General features: G+C 36.0%; 1 protein-coding gene across 1 annotated transcript; it reads left to right on the top strand.

The window, feature by feature from the left end:
* The first annotated feature begins 15037 nt into the window (after positions 1-15037).
* hoxc1a (homeobox C1a) lies at positions 15038-21492 on the top strand. The gene is made up of 2 exons (XM_051095920.1): positions 15038-15927; positions 20502-21492. Exons 1-2 carry the CDS (start codon positions 15357-15359, stop codon positions 20837-20839), a joined length of 909 nt encoding a protein of 302 aa, XP_050951877.1. The 5' UTR covers positions 15038-15356; the 3' UTR covers positions 20840-21492.
* Positions 21493-22402: the final 910 nt, after the last annotated feature.

Here is a 22402-nt window from a genome sequence, read left to right as displayed (position 1 = left end):
TTGAGGGTGGCAAGGGCAATCTAAATGTAAAAATATGCGTGCACAAATATGCAGTATTGGACAATGAATATTCATTATAATCCATTCAAAATGTCGGCCCATAACCAATGATATGGCACCAATATATCATTAATCCATAATATAACAACTTCATTTCATTAGTGGAAAAAGTTCACATTACATACAGAATGAAAAGAGGTCTCTGTTTTGATGTATAATGGTGCATCAGCCAAATATATAGATCTGGATTTCATTGTTAAACATAAGAAAATATGCAGGGTACCATATAAATTCTGTTAGTTTATGAATGCAAACATATGCACACTCAAACAAAAGCACACTTTCTTCATATAGCAACCTATCAGCATCAATATGAGGAAATCGTCATTACAACTTCGCAACCTCATTATTAACATCAAGTAATTACACTCAATATCCATCGCTGATGCACTGCTATAAAACATTTAGCTATGAGATCACATCATCTCTTTTTGTTAACTGCAAAGTATTACAGTTTTACCTGATATTGTTATTTATTGTGATGCTAGAACTGATAAATGGTTGATATTAAAATGATATACTATTAAAGGTATAAACAAGCACTAGTTGGGGGGGGTTACTGTTTTGTGGGGAAAAAAATGTAAATAGTTTTAAAGTGATTTTAGGCATCACAAAAGTATAACTGAAATTATAAAAGTTAGGATTATTTTAAAATGACATTTGACTGTTATTGAAATATTAGTGACATTTAAGCTTATATTTGAGAGGGGCGAAGGCAATCTAAATGTAAAAATATGCACGCACAATTAAATACCCAATATCAGACAATGCATATCCATTATAAACTAATTCCAATAAATTCACAATTTTGGCCCATAACCAATGATATGGCACCAATATATCATTCATAATACAGCAAGTTCACAATACATACAGAATGAAAACTGGTTTCTGTTTTGTAGTATAACAGTACATCAGCCAAATATATAGATCTGGGTTTCACTGAGAAATATAACAAAATACGTAAAGTACCATATAAATTCTACAACTTTATAAACACATGCACATTCGAACAAAAGCACACTTTCTTCATATAGCAACCTATCAGCATCAGTATCATTGAGGAAATCATCATTACAACTATGCAACCTCATTATTAACATAAAGTAATTACACCCAGATATCCATCGCTGATGCATTGCTATAAAACATTTAGCTATAAGATCACATCATCTCTTTTTGCTTACTGCAAAGTATTACAGTTTTACCTGATATTGCTATTTATTGTGATGCTGGAACTGATAAATTGCTGATATTAAAATTATATACTATCAAAATTACAAACACTGGGAAAAACTGATTTACTATTTTGGGGAAAAAATGTAAATCGTTTTAAAGTGATTTTAAGCATCACAAAAGTATGAAAGACATACATTTTACATCTGACAGTATTAGTGCTATTAAAGATTATACTTGAGGGTGGCAAAGACAATCTAAATGTAAAAATATGCATGCACAATTAAGTATACAATAATTCTGATAAATTAACAATTTTGGCCTATAACCAATTATGGCACCAATGTATCATTCATCCATAATATAGAATCTTTAATTTCATTAGTGGAATACACATACATACAGAATTAAAACAGGTTTCTGTTTTAATGTATAATGGTGCATCTGCCAAATCTGGGTTTCATTGATAAATATAACAAGATACGTAGGGTACCATATAAATTCTGCGACTTTATGTATGCAAACATATGCACACTCAAACAAAAGCACACTTTCCTCATATAGCAACCTATCAGCATCAATATCATCATGAGGAAATCTTCATTACAACTACGCAACCTCATTATTAACATCAAGTAATTACACTCAGATATCCATCGCTGATGCATTGCTATAAAACAGTTAGCTATGAGGTCACATCATCTCTTTTTGCTTGCTGCAAAGTATTACCATTTTACCTGATATCACTATTTATTGTGATGCTAGAACTGACAAATGGCTGATATTCAAATTATATACTTTTTAAGGTATAAACAAGCACTGGAAAAAAATTGATTTACTATTTTGTGAATTAAAAAAAAAGTTTTAAAATGATTTTAAGCATGACAAAAGTACGAAAGACAGATATAAAATTTTAAATTCTTTTAAAAATGACATTTGACTGTATTTGTGTTATTAAAGATTATATTTGAGGGTGGCAAAGGCATCTAAATGTAAAAATATGCATGCACAATTAAATATCCAATATCAGACAATGCATATAAACTAATTCCCCTAAATTCACAATTTCAGCCCATAACCAATGATATGGCACCAATATATAAGTTCACAATACATACAGAATGAAAACAGGTTTCTGTTTTAAAGTATAATGGTGCATCAGACAAATACATAGATCTGGGTTATATTGATAAATATAACAAAATACGTAAAGTACCATATAAATTCTGCAACTTTATGAATGCAAACACATTCACACTCGAACAGAAGCACACTTTCTTCATATAGCGACCTATCAGCATTAATATCCTCATGAGGAAATCATCATTACAACTACGCAACCTCATTATTAACATCAAGTAATTACACTCATACACCTTTCCTTTTTTCCAGTCTAACTGGATATTGCTTTCCTTTTATTCGCTTCGCATTCCATTTCTTTTCATCTAAAGGTCAGTTCTTCCAGATTCCCCATTTTTTCCTAATAAGGGTCACGCATTGATCCGCAGCACTAACCTAGACTGAGTGCACTAACAGACTCCCATCAGTCGCTCATCATATTCACATCCCGATTCAGCGCAGGGAATGAGATTACGGCCTACGCTCCAAATGAGTTCATCTTGGGAATTTTTGAAAAATCGGCGGAACGGCCAGTTAAGGCCCCGCACCACACGGCCCACAGGACACCGTACATACATCACATTCCAGATTTAGTTAGTAATCCCACAATCTAGTTAAGGATCTGGAAATTGGATCGAATCAATTAATTCTACAGTCAATTTGCATAAGAGATGGTCCACCGGCCATTAAAATTCACAATTTGTCTTCAAACATCTCATGGCCGACTACAATTTTAGAAATTAGAAGATACAACATTATTTATTATAATGAAATATAGGTCCCGGTACCAATTAAAAAGGCTAGGATCAACCTCGGCGACCACACTTTAGCACACAGCCTCTCATTAAGGATTAAAAACGCTGGACCTTATGCTTACACAGGTAATCACCACGTAGTAGATTCATAGTTCTCCTTCCGAAGCATGAATCAATAGTCATTTAAAGCGCTTTATTAAGCGGCTCAAACACAAGCTGCGCTCAGACCTCTTCTAATCATAAACAAGGTGCTGACTCCGTATGTGTGACCTTTGGCAAATCCAGTCCATTCTTTTCCATTAACCTTCCCAGCTTTGCCATTTCTCTCTCGCTCTCTGTCTCTCCGGGGGAGTTTTCCTCTCAGTCAAAGCCGCTCCTAGTGCTTGTTGCTCAGAGGGATTGTTAAGTATCAATTCCTAGTGTCACCTTTGTGGGTTTTATTTATTTGTCGGCCTGCTGGTATGGAACACAGCGCAGGCATCACTCAGGTAGATGGATTATAATTCACCTGCAAGCCCTCATCAATCTCCACAATTTGACTTCCTGCATCACGTACAACTGTTACTGTCATATTAAAGCACTGCATTATAAAGATCAATGGCTTTTTAAATACGCTCTAGCTAAAGGTGATTGGTGACATTAAATGGAGAAAAAGGGGCTGATGACTGTCACACAGATGAGAAGCCTCACAAACTTGATGAGGGCTCCTACAAAACAATTACTGTAACATACGCTCTGCCGTTTAGGATTAATCAAATCGCATGTTTCCAACCTAATCATCACCTGATGATTTCCGCAAAACGCGTAAGATCTTCACGGAGAACCCAGCTTTCTTTCACCGTGCGGCTGAGCAGAAGAAGCATATGGCTGTGCCTTCCAAGAGCTTTCCTTCCTACCGACTGTTTAACCCTGCTAATGTCCCCCAGTAAGGAGCTCCGGAGGCACTGGAGACTGTGTAGCAGTCGACGCTCGTATGACAGATGGCTTATTGTCACTTTGTTTGGGCTGTTGCCTGCTGGGCTCAAGTAGGAAGTGAAGACCGGAAGCATTCATATTCTTACAGCCATATACTACACTAAGCGAAGTAAACGGGTAAGACGAGGCGGAGCAGTTTTGGCACATGCCTGCTGGGATCTCTGTGTGATTGTAAGAATCAGCAATGCATCCCATTAACGCACACCTGGTCACTTTCTGTGCAACAAAAAGCAAGTTTTATTACAAGTGGCGAAGCTCCATATTGCTGTCCACTAGAAAATAATAAAATAAGCAGAACCCTGAAGTTAAAAGAATGTCGGTTCCTCTTCAGCACAAAATACATGAGGTAATGCAATGACAGTTATCCAAAATTAGTGCAATTCTTGAAGAGAAAAAGTGAAAGGGATACAGATACTTTGAATTCAAAATCCCTAAAATACGTATTTGTGTCCAAAAAACAAAAAAAAAAGCTTATTCTTTATTGAAAAAGAAAATCAAGAAAATTTAATTTTAATTTTAAATACTTTATATACATTACTGTTTAAAAGTTTAGGGTCAGTAAGATTTATTTATTATTGTTTTTTTTTTGTTTGTTTGTTTTTTTTGAAAGAAATACTTTTATTCATCAAGCAGGCATTAAATTTGTCAAAAGTGACAGACATTTAAATGCTGATATTTTGAACTTTCTGAACATCAAAAAGAATCCTGAAAAAAAAAAAAAAAAAAGTATTACAGTTTCCACAAAAATATTAACAAATATTAACATTTCTACCTTGTCTTAAGCACCAAGTCAGCATATTAAAGTGATTTCAAATGATGCTAAAAATTCAGCTTTGCAGAAATAAACAGAAATAAATTGCATTTTAAAATATCTTAAAATAGAAAACGGTTATTTTAAATGGTAATAATATTTTACAATATTACTAAATTTCGGATTAAAATAAATTAGGGCTGTCAAACGCTTAATTGCGCTTAATCGCATACAAAATAAAAGTTTGAGCTTGCCTAATACATGTGTGTATACTGTGTGTAATTATTATGTATATATAAATACAAATACATTCATGTAAACACATTCATGCATATTTTAGAAATATTTACAAGTATATGTGAAGAGTTCAAATGCAAAACCAGCTAAAAGCCATCTCGGTCAAAAATGAGATAATGATAGTGAGTGAATGCTCCTGACACATTATACGTCCATCAAATACTTTTACTTCAAACTCGCTAAATTCCAGCCTCAGCTCAATCAGAAGTACCAGTACTTACATAGAAACATATACAAAGTAGCCAGAAAGAAATGCTCATTTTAAAGACAAACATCAGATGGATTTAGATAATCATAATAATAACACACAGTACACACACATATATTAGGCAAACTCAAACTTTTATTTTGTATGTGATAATTGTGATTAATCATTTAATAGCCCTAAAACAAATGCAGCCTTGGTGAGTATAAAAGACTTATTTCAAAAGCAGTTGTATACATTGTATTCAAAATACCAAAACTCTTTCTTTAATGAAAAGTACTGTTAGCCACACAAATGTCTTTATGTAAAACGGATATATCTAATCATGCTGAATGCAAATATATGCAAATATAACAGTTCACTTTAATGGCAATGCTAATGGTGGGAAGCAAAATTTTCTGTTGAACAGTCTCTTAGTCCCATATGGCAAATGATGTTTGCGATTCGCGGTTGCTCGATGCATGTGTCTCATCCACGATTGCTTACTCACATGTGGATTGCATGGAGTGAACCTAAACCGTTTGGGAATTTGGGATTAATTAACAAACAGAAGCATTTACACTTGACTGCATGTTGTACGCATCTCAAAACGCCTCCACCTCTTGCATCTGTCTCAAATGCATCTTGAAGGGCACTTGATGTTTTCATGATTAGATAGCTATTAATAAAAACACATGAAGTGACCAAGTCTAAAAACTCCCTAAAAGTGCTTGGTGTGCTTTGTTATCGGAGTCGTCTTGCCGCCGCTTGACTAAATTGCACCACTGCAAGTTTAAACAATCACCTTGTCAGCAATGTGCTCAATCAATTACTGCCGTTGATGTTATCAATGGCTTCATCTTCCTTGATGGTCTGCCTTTTCACTCTTTTTTTCTGTATTGCTCTTTCTAACTCCTTTTGTGTTTCCCTCTGAGACTTTCTCTTTGTCTGTCTATCCATCTTTACTTTTTTTTTGCATTTGGCAGATGCCTTTATCCATTTCATCCATACATTGCATTCACGTTTTTCATTGCATTTAGTCAGTTTATGCATTTCTTTGAAACCAAATCCAAGAACTTGGGGTTGCTAATGCCATGTTCTGCTGTTTGAGCTGCATGAATGCTATCTGTCTGTCTACTGACACACAAATTTGAAATAATTAATATTTTTTTAGTATTTTTGAAAGACGTCTCTTGCACACCAAGGATTTATTTGATTAAACACTTTGTAAAAAAACCCAATTTATTAATTAAATCCAGTAATGTTAAAGTTGAACTTTCAGCCTCATTACTGATTTGCTGCAAGAAACATTTTTAATAATCAATGTTGAAAACAGTGGTGCAGCTTAAAGGGATAGTTCACCAAAAAATGGAAATTCTGTCATTAATTGCTCACCCACATGTCATTCCAGACCTGTAAGACCTTGGTTCATCTTCGGAACACAAATTAAGATATTTTTGATGAAATCCAAGAGCTTTCTGACCCTGAACAGATAGCAACGCAACTGACACATTCAAGGCCCAGAAAAGTAGTAAGGACATTGTTAAAATAGTCCATGTGACATCAGTGGTTCAACCGTAATATTATGAAGCTACAAGAATAAATTTTGTGTGCAAAGAAAATAAAAATAACAACTTTATTTAACAATTTCTTCTCTTCCGTGTCAGTCTTTGATGCAGGTTCAGGAGAGTACATGACGCCAGTTCTGGCTTGTTCTCGTGAATGCATGGAAGACAAAATTGTTGAATTTGTCATTATTTTTATTTTCTTTGTGCACAAAAGTATTCTTGAAATACACTTGCTAAATGCTAAGTATACTACAAATACATTTACATATTATGTACTTAATGAAAATACCATGCAATTGTACTTGTAGTATACTACACTGGTATATTTAAAGTTTGATAAATTGGAACAACTTTTAAACTTTAATTGTGTGGAAGTACTGCTGAAGTCCAACTAAAGATATACTGAAGTACATTTGTTTGCACTAAAGTAGAACTACTGCAATTATATTTTAGGTACACTTTAAAGGGGTCATCGGATGCCCATTTTCCAAAAGTTGATTCTTAAGGGTCCTAATGAAAAGTCTATAACATACTTTGGTTAAAATTTCTCAATGGCAGTGTAAAAATACCCTTTTTACCTTGTCAAAATCAGCTCTGCAGAAATCAGCCCATTATGTTGCATGTTCCTTTAAATGCAAATGAGCTAAACTCACCCCACCCCTCTCTTCTGTGGAGTGATGAGCCTTGCTGTGTTTACTTTTGCCAGGTTTAGCTGTTAAGCTGTTAACTATCTAGTTATTAGGAAAGGCAATTGCAAAGATTAATTAAAAAAACAAACAAACAAAAAAAAAAACCTTATACTCACTTCTGCTGTAAGTGAAGCAGGATCACAAATGATTCGCACGAACATAGATGGATATAGGGGAGCGCGGGGCACAACCTAACACTTTTTGAATCTCTCAGTTTGTGTAAATTGTATTTACACAAGATTTAATTTCTAATGCGTTTTTTGTTACTTACCTCAAAAGAAAGGAAGTTAAAAGTGACAACATGCCCCGTAGGTGGGGTACATTATAACATGCCAGGGGCACGTTGTAACATGACCATATGACATCTTAAAATGTTGTCTGATCGAATGAAAAAAATATACACGACAAACTAAAATATTTTGTCAATAAAATAAAATTATTACATTTTTCAAATAAAATGTTGTTTTTTTCAGAATAAAAAAAAAATGTCTCATTTTTGAGGTTCACAATGAACACACTGCAACCATGCGTGGGATGGCTATGATCGCAAAACATAGCTATACAGTGTAGTTGAAAACAATTTGCGCAAATAGATGAAACACATTCAGATATTTAGAAAAACACTCCCCTCCCTCCAAACACAGCTCTCATAGAACACAAGACACATAAACGAGCCAAAATGCTTTTGACATTTCTTGAAATAATAATTTCTCAACATTAAACATCAACTGTCAGTCTTTATTCACCTGTTTCTTGTGGTTTCTTTTTAAAATCCATAAAAGTAAATAGTGAAAATTACATTGCTAATGTCATAGAAAAGCATAGTTTAATAATAGCGGGGCAGATTGTAACGCAGTGTTACAACGTTCCCCATCAGCGCGACTGGAATATAAAACTGGTTAGTGTCTTCTGCTGGTTTGCCAAGCATTAATACATTATCTAAACTGATAAATAACAGATTGCAGATTAAAATAATAGCAGATTTGTCTCATTTTGAATGAATACTAAAAACTGAGATGAAAAACTTACTTCAGCCAGAAATATACTTTTACTATGGTAAAATAAATATTCAGCGACATCTACAAAAGGCTTTTGAATTTTGGCGCACTTTTTTTCTCTGTATAGTGTTGCTACGACAACTAGTAAACACCGTAAATTTGGTTACGCTATTAATTCCCATTAATATTTGCACTTATTTAGCACACTAGAATGACTAGAGTATAATATTGTCCAGCCACGACTTCCTGTTTCACAGGATTATAAAAATGAGGAGCTCAAAGGCCAAATTCCCTTAATCATCCATCACAAGGATTAAAACCAAATAATGTAGTTCTGATGTGCAGAACAAGATTGTTGAGCTTCACAAAATAGAAAGTGGCTGTATGAAAAGAGCTAAAGCACTGAAAATTCCCATTTCCATCATTAGGACATAATTAAGAATTCCAATCAACTAAAGATGTTACAAATCTGCCTGGAAAAGGATGTGCTTCTATATTGTCCTAATGCATGGTGGGGAGGAGAGTTTAAGTGTCCAAAGACTCTCCAAGGATCACAGCTGGAGAATTGCAGAGATTAGTTGAGTCTTGGGGTCAAACGACTAAAAAAAAATTCAAACATCCCCTACATCACCACATGTTGTTCAGGAGGGTTTTAAGAAAAATCCTCCTTGCTCATTCAAAAACAAACTCCAGCACATTCAGTTCTCAGACACGACTTGAACTTTAAATGGGACTGGCTTCTGTGGTCAGATGAAACAAAAAAAAAAGAGCTTTCTGGCAGCAAACCCACCAAATGGGTTTGGTACAAAAAGTACCCCATGCCCACGGTTAAATATACTGCTGGATCTTTAATGTTGTGGGCTTATTTTTCTGCCAGAGGTCCTGGACATCTTGTTCAGATAAATGGCATCATGAATTCTAGCAAATACCAACAGATAAAAAATCTAAATCTGACTGCATCTGTTAGAAGTTCTATAATGAGCTATGGTTGGATCTTCCATCAGGACAATCATCCAAATCAAACATCAAAATCAACACAAAAATTTGTCAGTGAGCATAAAAATGAAGCTCCTGCCATGGCTGTCTCAGTTCCGTGACCTGAACCCTATAGAAAATGCGTGAGGTGAACTGAAGAGAAGAAGCACCAGCACGGAGCTGGGAAACTGAAGGATCTGAAGAGTTTCTGTATAAAGGAACGGTCTCTGATCTCTTGTTCAAACTCATCAGGCATTAAAGGAGAAAACTCAAAACTCTTATCTTGAATAAAGGATGTTGCAATAATTGGGTGCCAAAAATTGTGGTCAACATGAACTAGGGAAAAACATTTATTTCATAATGAGATTTTCCTCCTGCTTTCCAATGTTTTACTTCAATGATAGGTTAGAATTTTGTGAATTTTTTAATGAAAGATTAAAAGGATAAACAATGCCGATTTATTGTCACAGCCACCTTTGCTCATATTTACGAAGGGTGCCAATATTAGTGGAGGGCACTGTATGTTCAAACGACATGTAAAAGTAAACTTTGAATCTGATGAGCCCTTTAAATATTTTGCATTTAGAGATCGTACAATCCTCATCAATAGTGGCATTAAAACATATTTTAGGCTAAATATTAAGAAATGTGCATTGTGTACTCCAAGTAGTACTCCAAATAAAGTTTAATTACAATTTTTATATCAGTAAGTCTCGAGCAATATGTCAGTAAATATGTTAATGGACTTGACCTATACTTAGTATAAAAAGTAAATGCATTTTAATTCTTTAACTTTTTTTTTTTTTTTTTTTTAGGGATCACATGGACTTTTTTTTTTTTTTTTTAACCTATGTCCTTACTATCTTTGGGCCTTGAACGTATCAGCTGCGTTGCTGTCTATGCAGGGTCAGAAAACTCTCGGATTTCATCAAAAATATATTAATTTGTGTTCCAAAGATGAACAAAGGTCTTATGGGTTGGAACGACATAAGGGTGAGTAATTATTTTTTAGTTATTAGTTTTCATTTTTGGGTGAACTACCCCTTTAATATTTGGTAAAAACCATGATACACTAACATTCAAAAGTTAAGATTTAAGAAAGTTTATAGGATTTAAAAAAAAAGAAAGAAAAAGAAAGAAAAAGAAATCAATACTTTTATACAAGGATGTTTAATTGATCAAAAGTGACAGTAAAGACATCTATAATGCCACAAAAGATATTCACCTCAAATAAATGCTGTAAAACAAGGTCAATCCAACATTTAGATTTGTCCTGATGAAATTACAATCATATGAATTTCTTAGAATTTCATCTAATTTGACTTCAACTTCAAACTGCAACTCTGCATCCTGTTGGCTGCCTCAATTAAAATACCTTCTTAATTCAATTCCGAATGCTTTCTAGGCTAGACCGCTATTCATTCTGCCTCTTCTCTCTGACGTGTTCCCCAGTGATAAAGTAAGAGGTGTATGGAAGTGCATAGATTACCAGCCCTTAACCAATCATCCGAGACAGGTCCACTCTGCATTAGCAGCAATGACCTTACCGCCAGTGGTGACAGTCACCTGTCAGCAACGTCTCACTCCTGGCATTTTCAGGGCTCAAAGATGAGAAATAATTAGGCCCGACAGTCCTCTAGGGTTAAACCAGGGCTGCGAGTCATCATTCCAAAACTCTGTCACAGGGGTCAGAGGTCAAAATCAGCCAATGATACGACCTCTACGTCATAGCCATGATCCCACAGCTTGGTGGGAGGAACGCCAAAGACAGATCGGGTTATCAGAGCGAGCTTCCCCTCTGAGAAGAGTGATGCATTCAAATCATAATGAAACCTAACCTGTACCGCGCTGGTATTTTCATCACCCTGCAGTTATAAAGAGCCCGAGAGGTGAACATGCATGCAATTACTGCACAGAGAGAGGCATGTGCTTCGCATGCACGCGTTATAATAGATAGTAGATGACAGGATGTGGCTGGAAACGGTTCAGATGTGGCAAGCTGGTATTATTTGGGCCCTTTCCAGTCAATAAGGAAAATAAATGTTCCCTCACCTTATTATGAACACAAACCGAGACTGTTTTCCTGTCATCCGTCCTGGCAAAACATGCGTGTTGATGGGACACAAGCTGTTTGGAACTGAAGGGGGGGACGCTTGCGATGACTTGTTTACCCGGAGCTTTTCAAGTGAGGTCAAACGTCTGTAGAAAACACATGGAGGCGTGTTGAACACCGCTTCCCCTCACGATTTATACTAATCAAACATATGGCATGAGGAGAAACGAATAAACCCTTAATATTTGATCTCTATAAAATGAGAGTAAATAACATTAAAATTCAGTTTAAATCCATTGCAAATTCAGCCTCGAGCAAATTTATCTTATCTGGACTATAAAAAAGTGTGTATAATCTTATTTAGGTGGAGCAGTGCACACACCTGTTTTTTTTTTCCCCTTACCCTGCAGTCAAACACTTCTGCAACTCCTGCCTCACCCCCCCTTCACCCCCCCATCCCCACCTCCTCATGCTGAAACCCATTACAGAAATACAATTTCTAATGCCTTCACACAGGCCCGCGATCGACTGCAAACAAATTTATATTCAGCCCGTAAACAGAGAGCAGCAGAGATTTATTTATTGAGCGGAGAGGAGAGAAACAAGCTAGCGTGTGAACCCTGGGTAACCCCACAGCTGACATGAAGATGGATAAGTGTACCATGCAAATGTACAGAGGGAAGGGATATATTGCACTCCGTCATTCAGTGCATTGCTGCCCGTAGAATTCCATTTATTCTTCCAGCTGGGACCAGATCTCTGGGGTTGTGAGTGCACAGTTATACATTGCTGATTATTTGAGATTGTTTTTTTAATCACTGCAGAGCCCTAGTAAAACTCTTTATTGGTCATATAAGCAGAAATCCCTCCTTCTGTCCTGTGCAGTAGTTCAAATGCATTTTAAATGCATACAATATCATAACTATTAGGTCTATTATCATTTTGTTATTTTTTAATCAGCTTTCCTAATTAACATTTTCCATTTCATTACTAAAGCACATTTTATGCTTTTTAAAATACAACTAAAATGATCATAGTTACCTCGTTTTTAATCCTGAAGCTCAATATGGCATTGCAACACCAAACTGAATCCAATTCCTAGATCTAGAAAACACTTTTATCCATAATGACTTCAATCCTTACATGTTGTTTCCCAAAAGCATGAATGTAAATGTTGTTTCTGTACATGTATAAATATTTCTATTTTCTGAACTTGATCCAGTGTTGGAATCTTTTGAACTGGTAAGACTGAGCTACTGGAAGGAAAGACCGACTCTGAAAGTAAAAACCACATCTGTTACGGCTAAATAGATGTGAGAGTGTTGTACTCCTGATAACCTCTAAAGGTCATATCTCTGTTGATCTCTGTCTAATGCTCTATGACTTTGGTGAAACTTTTTGGAATGTCACCTGTAAAATATTATGGTATGTGCACATAAAAAGTCAAAACTCCTTGTTATAAAATAGACACGCAACCAGTTAAGATCGACACAGTAAAGTTTTGAAAGTGCAAATGCACACGTTGGTACCTTAAAGAGCTATTTCTTAATATTTTGACTTAAATGTAAGTAGTAAATAAGATGTTAACATGTATGACCCTGGACCACAAAAGCAGTCATAAGTAGCAAGGGTATACTTGTAGCAATAACCAACAATATTGTATGGATCAAAATGATCGATTTTTCTTTTATGCCACAAATCCTTAGGGTATTAAGTAAAGATCATGTCCCGTGAAGATGTTTTGTAAATTTCCTACCGTGAATATATCACATCTTACATTTTTACATTTCGATTAGTAATATGCATTGCTAAGAACTTAATTTGGACAAATTTAAAGGCAATTTTCTCAATATTTTGATTTATTTGCACCCTCAGATTCCAGATTTTCAAATAGTTGTATCTCAGCCAAATATTGTTCGATCCTAACAAACCATACATCAATGGACAACTTATTTATCATCAGCTTTCAGATGATGTATAAATCTCAATTTCGAAAAATCAACCCTAATGGCTGGTTTTGTGGTCCAGGGACACATATGCACATTTTAGGTTAACTGAAAAATTAAAAAATAAGCATTAGTTATCATATTCCATACATACATTTAATCCATACATACATACATTTAATCTCTCTCAAGTTTAAGGTTTATTCAATTATTGCACACCATGTAACAAACATTCTAAATTATTGTTTAAAAAAAAAAAAATAATAATAATAATAATAATCTGTACTCTGTAATAGTTAGGATCTTTGTAATTTCTGGTCGAAAGTAAAAAGCTGGTCAAAAACTTTGTGTACAGCTACTACTCCTGTGATTATTTTACAACTGTTTTTAGTTTCAGACATTTATTTTAAATTATAAGACTGTTAATGAAATCAGCTAAATAAAGCTTTGAAAATAGTTTTTATGCAGTATGTAAAAGACAGCATGTGTATAATAAAGTTTACCATATGAAACGACGGGACGGTTAAACTAATCTTAATAAAACTCTTTGTACTTTGCTTTGGCCTTTAACTTATTATTATTACTTCGTGAAGCAACAATTTAACGAATTAAATTATTTAATAATCTCGTCAGTTTGACTTGCCATTTGTTCAGAAAACATAAATAAATCTAAACATAAAAAAATTAAATACTTTTTTTTGTATAAAGCGGTTCATTATTGCAGGGGAGGCAGCTGCTAATTATCATTTGACCGACGAATGACCTGCAACGACAGCTGTTTAGAGCACACATAATCACCCAGAGATCTCATACAATGACCTAATAATTCCTTTTTAACATCATTTCAGCTGTTATGTTAGATTCCCTATGGTCTAGAATTCAAAGAAGAGTTTCTGTTTTTTCCGCAAAATGTAGGAGATATCTTTGAGTTTGATCGGAATATGAACGAAGGTGGTCGAAAAGAGCCCAAGAAAGAATGAAGGTGTTAACGTGGTTTACCAGGATGAGTAAAGGCCTGGGAGACTGAAAGTTTCTTTCCAAAGTTTCAATGAGCAACAATCGCCACCTTTTATTTAAAAAGCGTGAACCACAAAATCCATGCATTTCTTATTAACAGCTATTGACAATGGCTTAAGACCTTATTCCCTCAGCTGCACGCATTTCGAGTATAAGCTAAGGCTGCTATACTGACTAAAAACGTCATTGATTTTCTGTAAACGCTAATTTGGAACGCAGATATGAAATGGGCCTTCTGAATACACACACACAAAATATTCCACAATTTTGTATCGAAACTTAAAATTAAAACACAATATCACACAACAGCCATTAGTTATGCAAGTTAAAATAGCATTATCTGGAGAAAAGAAATTATATGGATCTGAAACGGTTTATGTATGTTCTAAATGTCACGGATGCCTTAACATTTGTGAAAAGTTCTCAGCACAATGAAGTGCGCTTTGATAAAATTCAATATTGTCCATTATGAAATGAAGTACTGTGGTTGACCCCCCTCCGCACACGCGCGGGCACGCACACTCCACAAGACCTTATTAGCAGGTCAAATAAGTCGTTCAAACTTGCTTGCTTTGGTAAATTAACGCTCACTCAGATGAAGGAGATGTCCGGCTATTGGCCAAGAGTTAGAGGGCACGTCATCCCCATCAATCACCGATCGAATGTTTCTACAAGGCATGTCCCTGTCTAGATCGGTGCCTCTGTCCTTTAGCGCGCTATGTGTGGCGTCTGTGGATGGAGTTTCTGTCGCGTCCATCCTCGGATGAAGATCTGGAATATATGAGATGCGGTCATGAATTCTTATCAAGGGTTCAGGGACACAACGTCACTGTTCATCAAGGGCTATCATGCTACTGGAGTAATGCGTCTGCATCAGCACCACGGAGCTACTACTGACTTCCCAAGCAGAGAGGAGGGACATGTCAACACCGAGGCGGATTTTCTTCGGTATCATTTCACGAATCTCAGTGCCACGGCCATAGACGCGTGTTCAAAGCCCTGTGAGGACCCTGGCCGTGCTAACTCGACCAGACCCCCCTTCCCCCATAATCAAGATTTCTATAGACCAGTGCACCCCATCCGACCCCAAGTCCCCTCCTTCCAAAGCTGTCGTGAGCAGGGTCTCTCCAGAACGGGCTTCTCGCCTTCCTCAGACACTTTAAGAACTTTCTCCGGCGCGCATTGTGAACTCGGCCCTGTCAACAACACACTAATCGACGCGCACACATGCGACGGCCCAGTGCTTCACCCTGCAGTTGAGGACAATTATACCAGACACGAGGCTCTAAACACGTTAAATGAGACACTACAAAGCGGAAAGACATTCGATTGGATGAGAGTGAGGAGAAATCAATCCCGTACAGGTAAGTTGACTAGTTTTCTAGTTTGGTTAACTTTTCTGCAGCGCACCTTTACAGCTAAGTCATGTGTTGACCGAGTGTATTTTGGCCAACATCTCTACTTTAACAGTTTTAAAAATTCTAACTCGAATGATTTTTTTTGTTTTGTTTTTTTATAACTAAATCGTTTAAGTAGTGTATACAAAGTAGGACAAAAACTTTTTAGCGAGCAGAAATGAGTCGTTGGAGGTGGAGCTATGTGTGTGTACAAGTTTGGCTGTACTTGCAAAGGCCACATTTTTAAAAATGCACTCAGAAATACAGTGAAACATGATTAACTGTGAGAAAATCTGAAGTGTTATGCACTGTGTGACTCATAAATCAACCAAGGATTTTTTTTACTTTAAATTTACCCATATCAGCACGTTCGAATAAAGGGTTGGGTTTATAATTTTGGAAATTTTATCACCAAAAAGCCTCAGTGTGCTTGAAAATAAAATGTCTTAGGACAACTTTGATTATCTCTTATATATTTATATACTTAAAAGAAATCTGTTGTCCTAAGACGAGACTGGGTATTGTTTTGGTTTTAGGACAACTTTGATGAAAGGTTTTGATCCGCTTCAAATGTTGACTAATGTATACATATATGCATCACAAAAAGTAGAAGTATGAAGCTGATTATAAAACTCAGCCCATCCTGTGCAGAAGTGGCACGTGTCAGGGACATGGAGTTTTTGCTTCACAAATCAGGCTTCCTGCGTGCTGAAAACCTTTAAAAATTTACGAGAGTGTAATATATAAGATCTGCTCTGGTGCTTAAATGGGTCAGCAACAACATGCCAGGCAAAATTCCTCCATTTTTATAAATAGCACATTCCATTCTATTCTGAATGTTCATCCCCTTAAAAATCCTCTCATTGACAAGAGGCAGCCCAGGCCATATTTAAAGGAGTCCAGCACCCCCTAGCTCTCCATTGAGAGCCAAATAAACTTCAGAGGAACACTTTTCCTCGACAGAGCCCTAAATCTTAATAGAGACCAATGTTTATATGCTGCAATTAATTTTCTATATTGAATGTCGGAAAATGTCTGTCAGAATCTCAGCGTAATCCTTAACTGGAGTAATGATCGGATAGGTCTGCATTTAATGCAGTTCAAATGTGAGTTACTTGACATGTGCTCATAAAATGTCACGCTCAATGACATTTGACCTGTATTATGTCAAAGTATTTCATGTTTGTTGTGAGAGCTGTGCGTTAAATTGTGAATCGCTCGTCCCTCTCAATAAATCACAATATATGTAATAGGTTGATGGTAAAACCAAGAAGAGCCCTCTTTGATTTGTCATTTCCTACGAATCAGTAATATAGCATTCATATGGTTTCCAGACTGTCAAGGAGAAGAATGTCTAGCCAGGCCACACTGATGATCTAAAATAACTCACAGGCAAATATGTCAGCGAAAAGGTCATTTCGGGCTATATCGCCCAGCGTATGAACAGCAGCTGTGGTCAGGATATAGGATGGAGAGGCCTGCTATATCAAATCCCAAATGCTTGAATGGTGGCAAGGCCAGGAGTTCACAATTTGTTTACTGTATTCGAGCTTCTGCTGTTGGTTTTTCTCCTGCCTGTTCACCCACATTCACCTAGAAGAGCCATTGTTTGTCATCAGGTACTATATCAAGGAAAGTCACTTTTTGCACTCATTCCTACCAATCCATGAATTTTACTGTTCCTTTAAGCACATAAGGTTTAAAAAGATAGTTCAACCAAAAATAAATTGTCATTTACTCAACCTTATGTCGCTGTATGCATTTGTTTCTTTGGCGGAAGACAAAAGATGATATTTAGAAGAAAGTTGGGATCCAAACAACTACTGACTTTTATTTGTACGCATACAGTTTAGAATGACATGAGGATAAGTAAATGAGCCTTTCATTTTTCGGTGAACGTTTCCTTTAAAGAGGAGTCTGTGTAAGTGGTGACCTTCCCTCTGTGCTTAATTTCTTTGGATTTATTGCAAGCCTTATGGAGAAAGCGTTGTATGATGATATATGAGAGGTCTGTCAACAAGTGCTTAAGATAATACTCACATCAACACAGCAGCCAAAGTCAAATGTTAAATGGTAGGGTGAATGTTTATTGTCTGCTCCATTACTTAGGCTCATTATGATGCAATGTAAAAAAAATATATATATATTACAGGGAGGGAAAAAAAAAAAAGAGTTTGCCCAAAAATGAATTTTGGTGCACAATAAAGAAGATATTTTGAACAACACTAGACCCCGCGGAGACATTTTTCTAAATATTTCCACAGAAGAAAGAAAGTCGTACATTTTTGGAATGCCATGAGGGTGAGTAAATAATGGCAGGGTTTTCATTTTTAGGTGAACTGTCTCTTTAAGTGAGAGATTCCATGCATTGTGAGGGTTATTGTTCTTACTGGGCAACATCAAAATGTTTCCTATACTCAACATGAATAAAAGCTTATACAGAGTGTCTGACTGGATCCCCCAATACAGTGCACATAGTCCCTGTGCGTCATTCTTCAATTATACCCTGACAGCACCTGAATTACTGTGGGCTGGATGCCCAGATGACCGAGGCAATCTGTATCGATCCCCCACCCCCCGTTCCCCTGCTTTCTTTTAGGCTTAGTGGGCCACGTCATCCCTCTGGCTGGCTGGCCATTTCCAAGTTTGCAAGTCATTCCTCAAATGTTTCGTTTGATTCCTTTATGCCTTCTGGCGACTGCCAATTCTATTATCCAGCAACTCATTCATCAGTGTTTTCATGCACACTTTTTTATTTCCTAAGGAAATTGCTTAATTACTTCATATTTGTCAGTGAATGCACTGATTGTTAGAACGCCCCTCGTGAATATTAGAGGTGACCCTACAATTGCTTTTTTTCATCTCTCTGTTTACTTTCATTTGCACGGCGAAGGCGAGATAAAGATTGCTCTCGAAATCAACTCTATAATCAACTGTTTGTGCTCTGAGCCTGCAGAGAAAGAGTGAGAGCTTGCTGTTAGTGACATGTAGAGTTTATTCAGGTTATTGGAGAGCATTTTAATTGACTTCATGCAAGGCAAATAAATGCACAATGTTTTGGTTGCAAAAACGAAAGCAAGCCTTTTACCGACAACCAAAACACTGCACAGTTATTTGACTTTTGTCTTTGTATGTCCTCTGTCTGTTCAAACTGTAGGTCCTTGACTGCAATGACATGACTACATACACACACACACACACACACTCATACACATGGTGTGCAGATGGCACAGAGGTTAGAAAGACACTTGCAACTGTAGCAGTATGTGAGGGCTCAATGCGCCTCTATCACTCCAGGGGACTTTCCCGCCTGACCCCTGTGTGTGTGCCGTAAAGGAATGTGCAACTTCCTGCGTGCTTCCAAAAGCAAACAACACGAGCAAACAACAAAACACAAGCTTGGTTTCCATTAAAACAGCTGTTAGTTCCCTAGCTCGGTTAAACTGCAGATTTAATGCTTTTTTAAATTAACAAAGAAAAGTAGGTTTGGATGCACTTGGTTTTCAATTAATTTACAGGGCATACTAGGTTGAACAAAGTAGTCATGTCGCGCCAAACTGCAAAACGGCATCTTTGGCAGATTTTTATGGCAGGCCATGACGGACAGTGCATCTGGCCCCTGTCCTGCAGTCATCTGTGAGGTGCAAACACACAGACAGTCCTCTATTTAACTAATACAGACAGGATCTCTGCATTCAGGTGAAGGTCATGCAACTTCACATACTTCAAGCGGAAAGAGTGACCATCCTGGAAACCTTGCAAATATAATTTCTGCTGTTGAAAACAAAAAAGTTAAATCAAAATGTGATTACAGTTTCTAAAATTTGTACTTGGGAAGTGGCATCTGTAAAAATATATTTTGAATGTATCTAAAACAAACTCATCAAAACTGATTTCAACCTTACTTTTACAAAACACTTTCTTTTAAGTCAAATATCTTAAAATTAACCTAAATGCATATTTTAGTGATCATACTAGTTCAAATATCACTTAAACTCACTTTTAATTCAGTCTAACATAGATTTTGATAATGCATTCTATCTACGTTTTTATTGAGGGATTTTAAAATATAATTATTTAATATTCAATTAGTATAAAACAGTAGCGCACTATATGATTACAATTATTTTATTTTACCTTACATAATTTATACACTAATTTTACATTGATAACGTGGCGTTTTGTACATAAGAGTAGATCATTCGGTTTTAAATTGTGCGCGGTTTAAAATAAAAAGCATCATTAATAAATGGCAGTAATATTTTAAATTCATATTTAGCAATTGTATAATTGAATGTATTGAAACCGACGTTGTTTAAACTGTTTTTCAATAAATATACAGCTGACATTTGATTCGATTTGTCACATTTTTAATGATACACTAACATTATGTTTTAAAATATTTTTAGGCAATTTTTTTGTTAGGCTGTACAAATGTAAAATAACATGCAAGGATGTCAAGCACCGTGAACCTTTATTCGCTGGCTTGTTTAAAACAAAAAGCTTATGTTTTATTAATATTTATTTCATTGTCTTCACAGCTAAGATACATCTGGACCCGGAGCTGAAGACGGACCACGGAAGAGAGCCTGACGAGGACCCCTCGAGTGGAGCACCACGAACAAATTTTACAACCAAACAGCTGACAGAACTGGAAAAGGAGTTTCATTTTAACAAATATCTGACTCGAGCTAGACGGATTGAGATTGCAAACACTCTCCAGCTAAGCGAAACACAAGTGAAGATCTGGTTTCAAAACAGGCGCATGAAACAGAAGAAAATGCTGCGGCAAGGCTTATTTCCGGGATTAATGCTGATTTCTGCGTGTGATGAGGACTCGAAAAAAACTGACACTTGTTCATCTCCTGACAAAAGATAATTTCTAGTAGGGTAAGATTATTGGGACGGTTGCCATACACTAAACTCTGAACGATCACGTTCATATTGTGAGTTATAACAAGAGAGTGTACGATCAAAATATATTTACACATCCAAAATGAAGTTTGCCAACAAACATAAATATTTATTTATCGATCCAATTGTTTAAGAAAATAAAGCAGTAACTTGCTATGGTAAAAAATAAAGTTTACTCACCTGTTGAGCAAGCGGAGAAATCATGATTTAATTCAAATGCACTTCATAGGCATTTCTTACTTTAAACTATTATTATGTTTATTTGCTTTATTTTTTATTTATTTATTTATTTTTGTTTGTTTTCATTCTGACAGAATCTGCTTGTTATCAAATGTTAATATTAATAAACCTCATCAGGGTCAAAAAATTAATCAGTTAAGGACAAAAGTGTCAGGACAGGGAAAAAATACAATGTTATTTAAAACATGGACAAAGAGAGGGGAAACTTTTTTTAAAATATATTTTATCTGAACTACCTACATTTTATGCCGTTGCATAGACATAATCTAGTTAGTATGTTTAAGGTATTAAACTAAAATGTACAGCATACATGTTTTACGTACGATACAAAGAAAATGCCCTCACAAAAGTAAAAAGCCCAGGGGACAATTATCGCGTATTAATAAAAAATTAATTTCTGACACTGGTCTCGTCTGATTATTATTCCTGGCTCTAAAACAAAATCGTGTTCACTGTTTATATTCGCCAAAAGCATCTCTAAATAAAACGACTTTGGTTGTAGTTATTAATAAGCAGCAAACTGAATGTCTGAGCAAAAGTGTTTTTATTACATTAACCTGCTATTTAAAAATAATTATGTGTTCAATAAAACATTTTAACGTACATGTACAGTATCTGACGCGAACAGATTTCGTTTGTTAAAAATCTAAAAACGCACATCTAATATTTATACCCCAGCCTGCACATTTAGAAACACTCAACAGGTTTGCTGCTGTTTCGCATACATACTGTGTCTGTCATATTCATGCTGCTTGTGCTTTTATCTGCAAATAAAGAGCGCCGCACGATGATCGGTGATACTCGTCTTTCTAAATAATGGCGAAAAGCTGTCAACGTACAAAGTACCTCCACTTAGCCGTGTATTTTCACCAATTTATTGCTGGAAGAGGTTAAATCGAGTGCCACGGGTTGAACCTTCTGATACCAACTCCTCATTTTGATAGCATCAAAGCAGTGCATTGAGAGCTGGAAAAATACTGCAGGAATGAAGGGAGGCTTTTTGTGATTGTTTTTTGGCGTAAACACGTTTACGTTTTGATTGCATCTAGATTCGGGGGTGTATTTCATTCAGATGGCGTACTTTATCAAAATAATTAAACTTTAAAATGTTTTAGAGGTATATATGCCTTGTATAATCCTAAATCTCGCCTCTGTGTCCCTGTGCTATTCGATGGACGTGGACAGAAATAATTGCTGGAATTATCTGGAACGAGAGAGGGGATTATCGACATTTCTAAACGATTGATTTATCGATGTGATGTGGATTTAAGTTGATTGACTTTTAATT

This window comes from Labeo rohita, chromosome 23 (assembly GCF_022985175.1).
Source record: "Labeo rohita strain BAU-BD-2019 chromosome 23, IGBB_LRoh.1.0, whole genome shotgun sequence".
NCBI classification, from domain to species: domain Eukaryota; kingdom Metazoa; phylum Chordata; class Actinopteri; order Cypriniformes; family Cyprinidae; genus Labeo; species Labeo rohita.
Note: the sequence above shows the minus strand (reverse complement) of the source record. Positions and strands in the feature narration are given on the sequence as shown.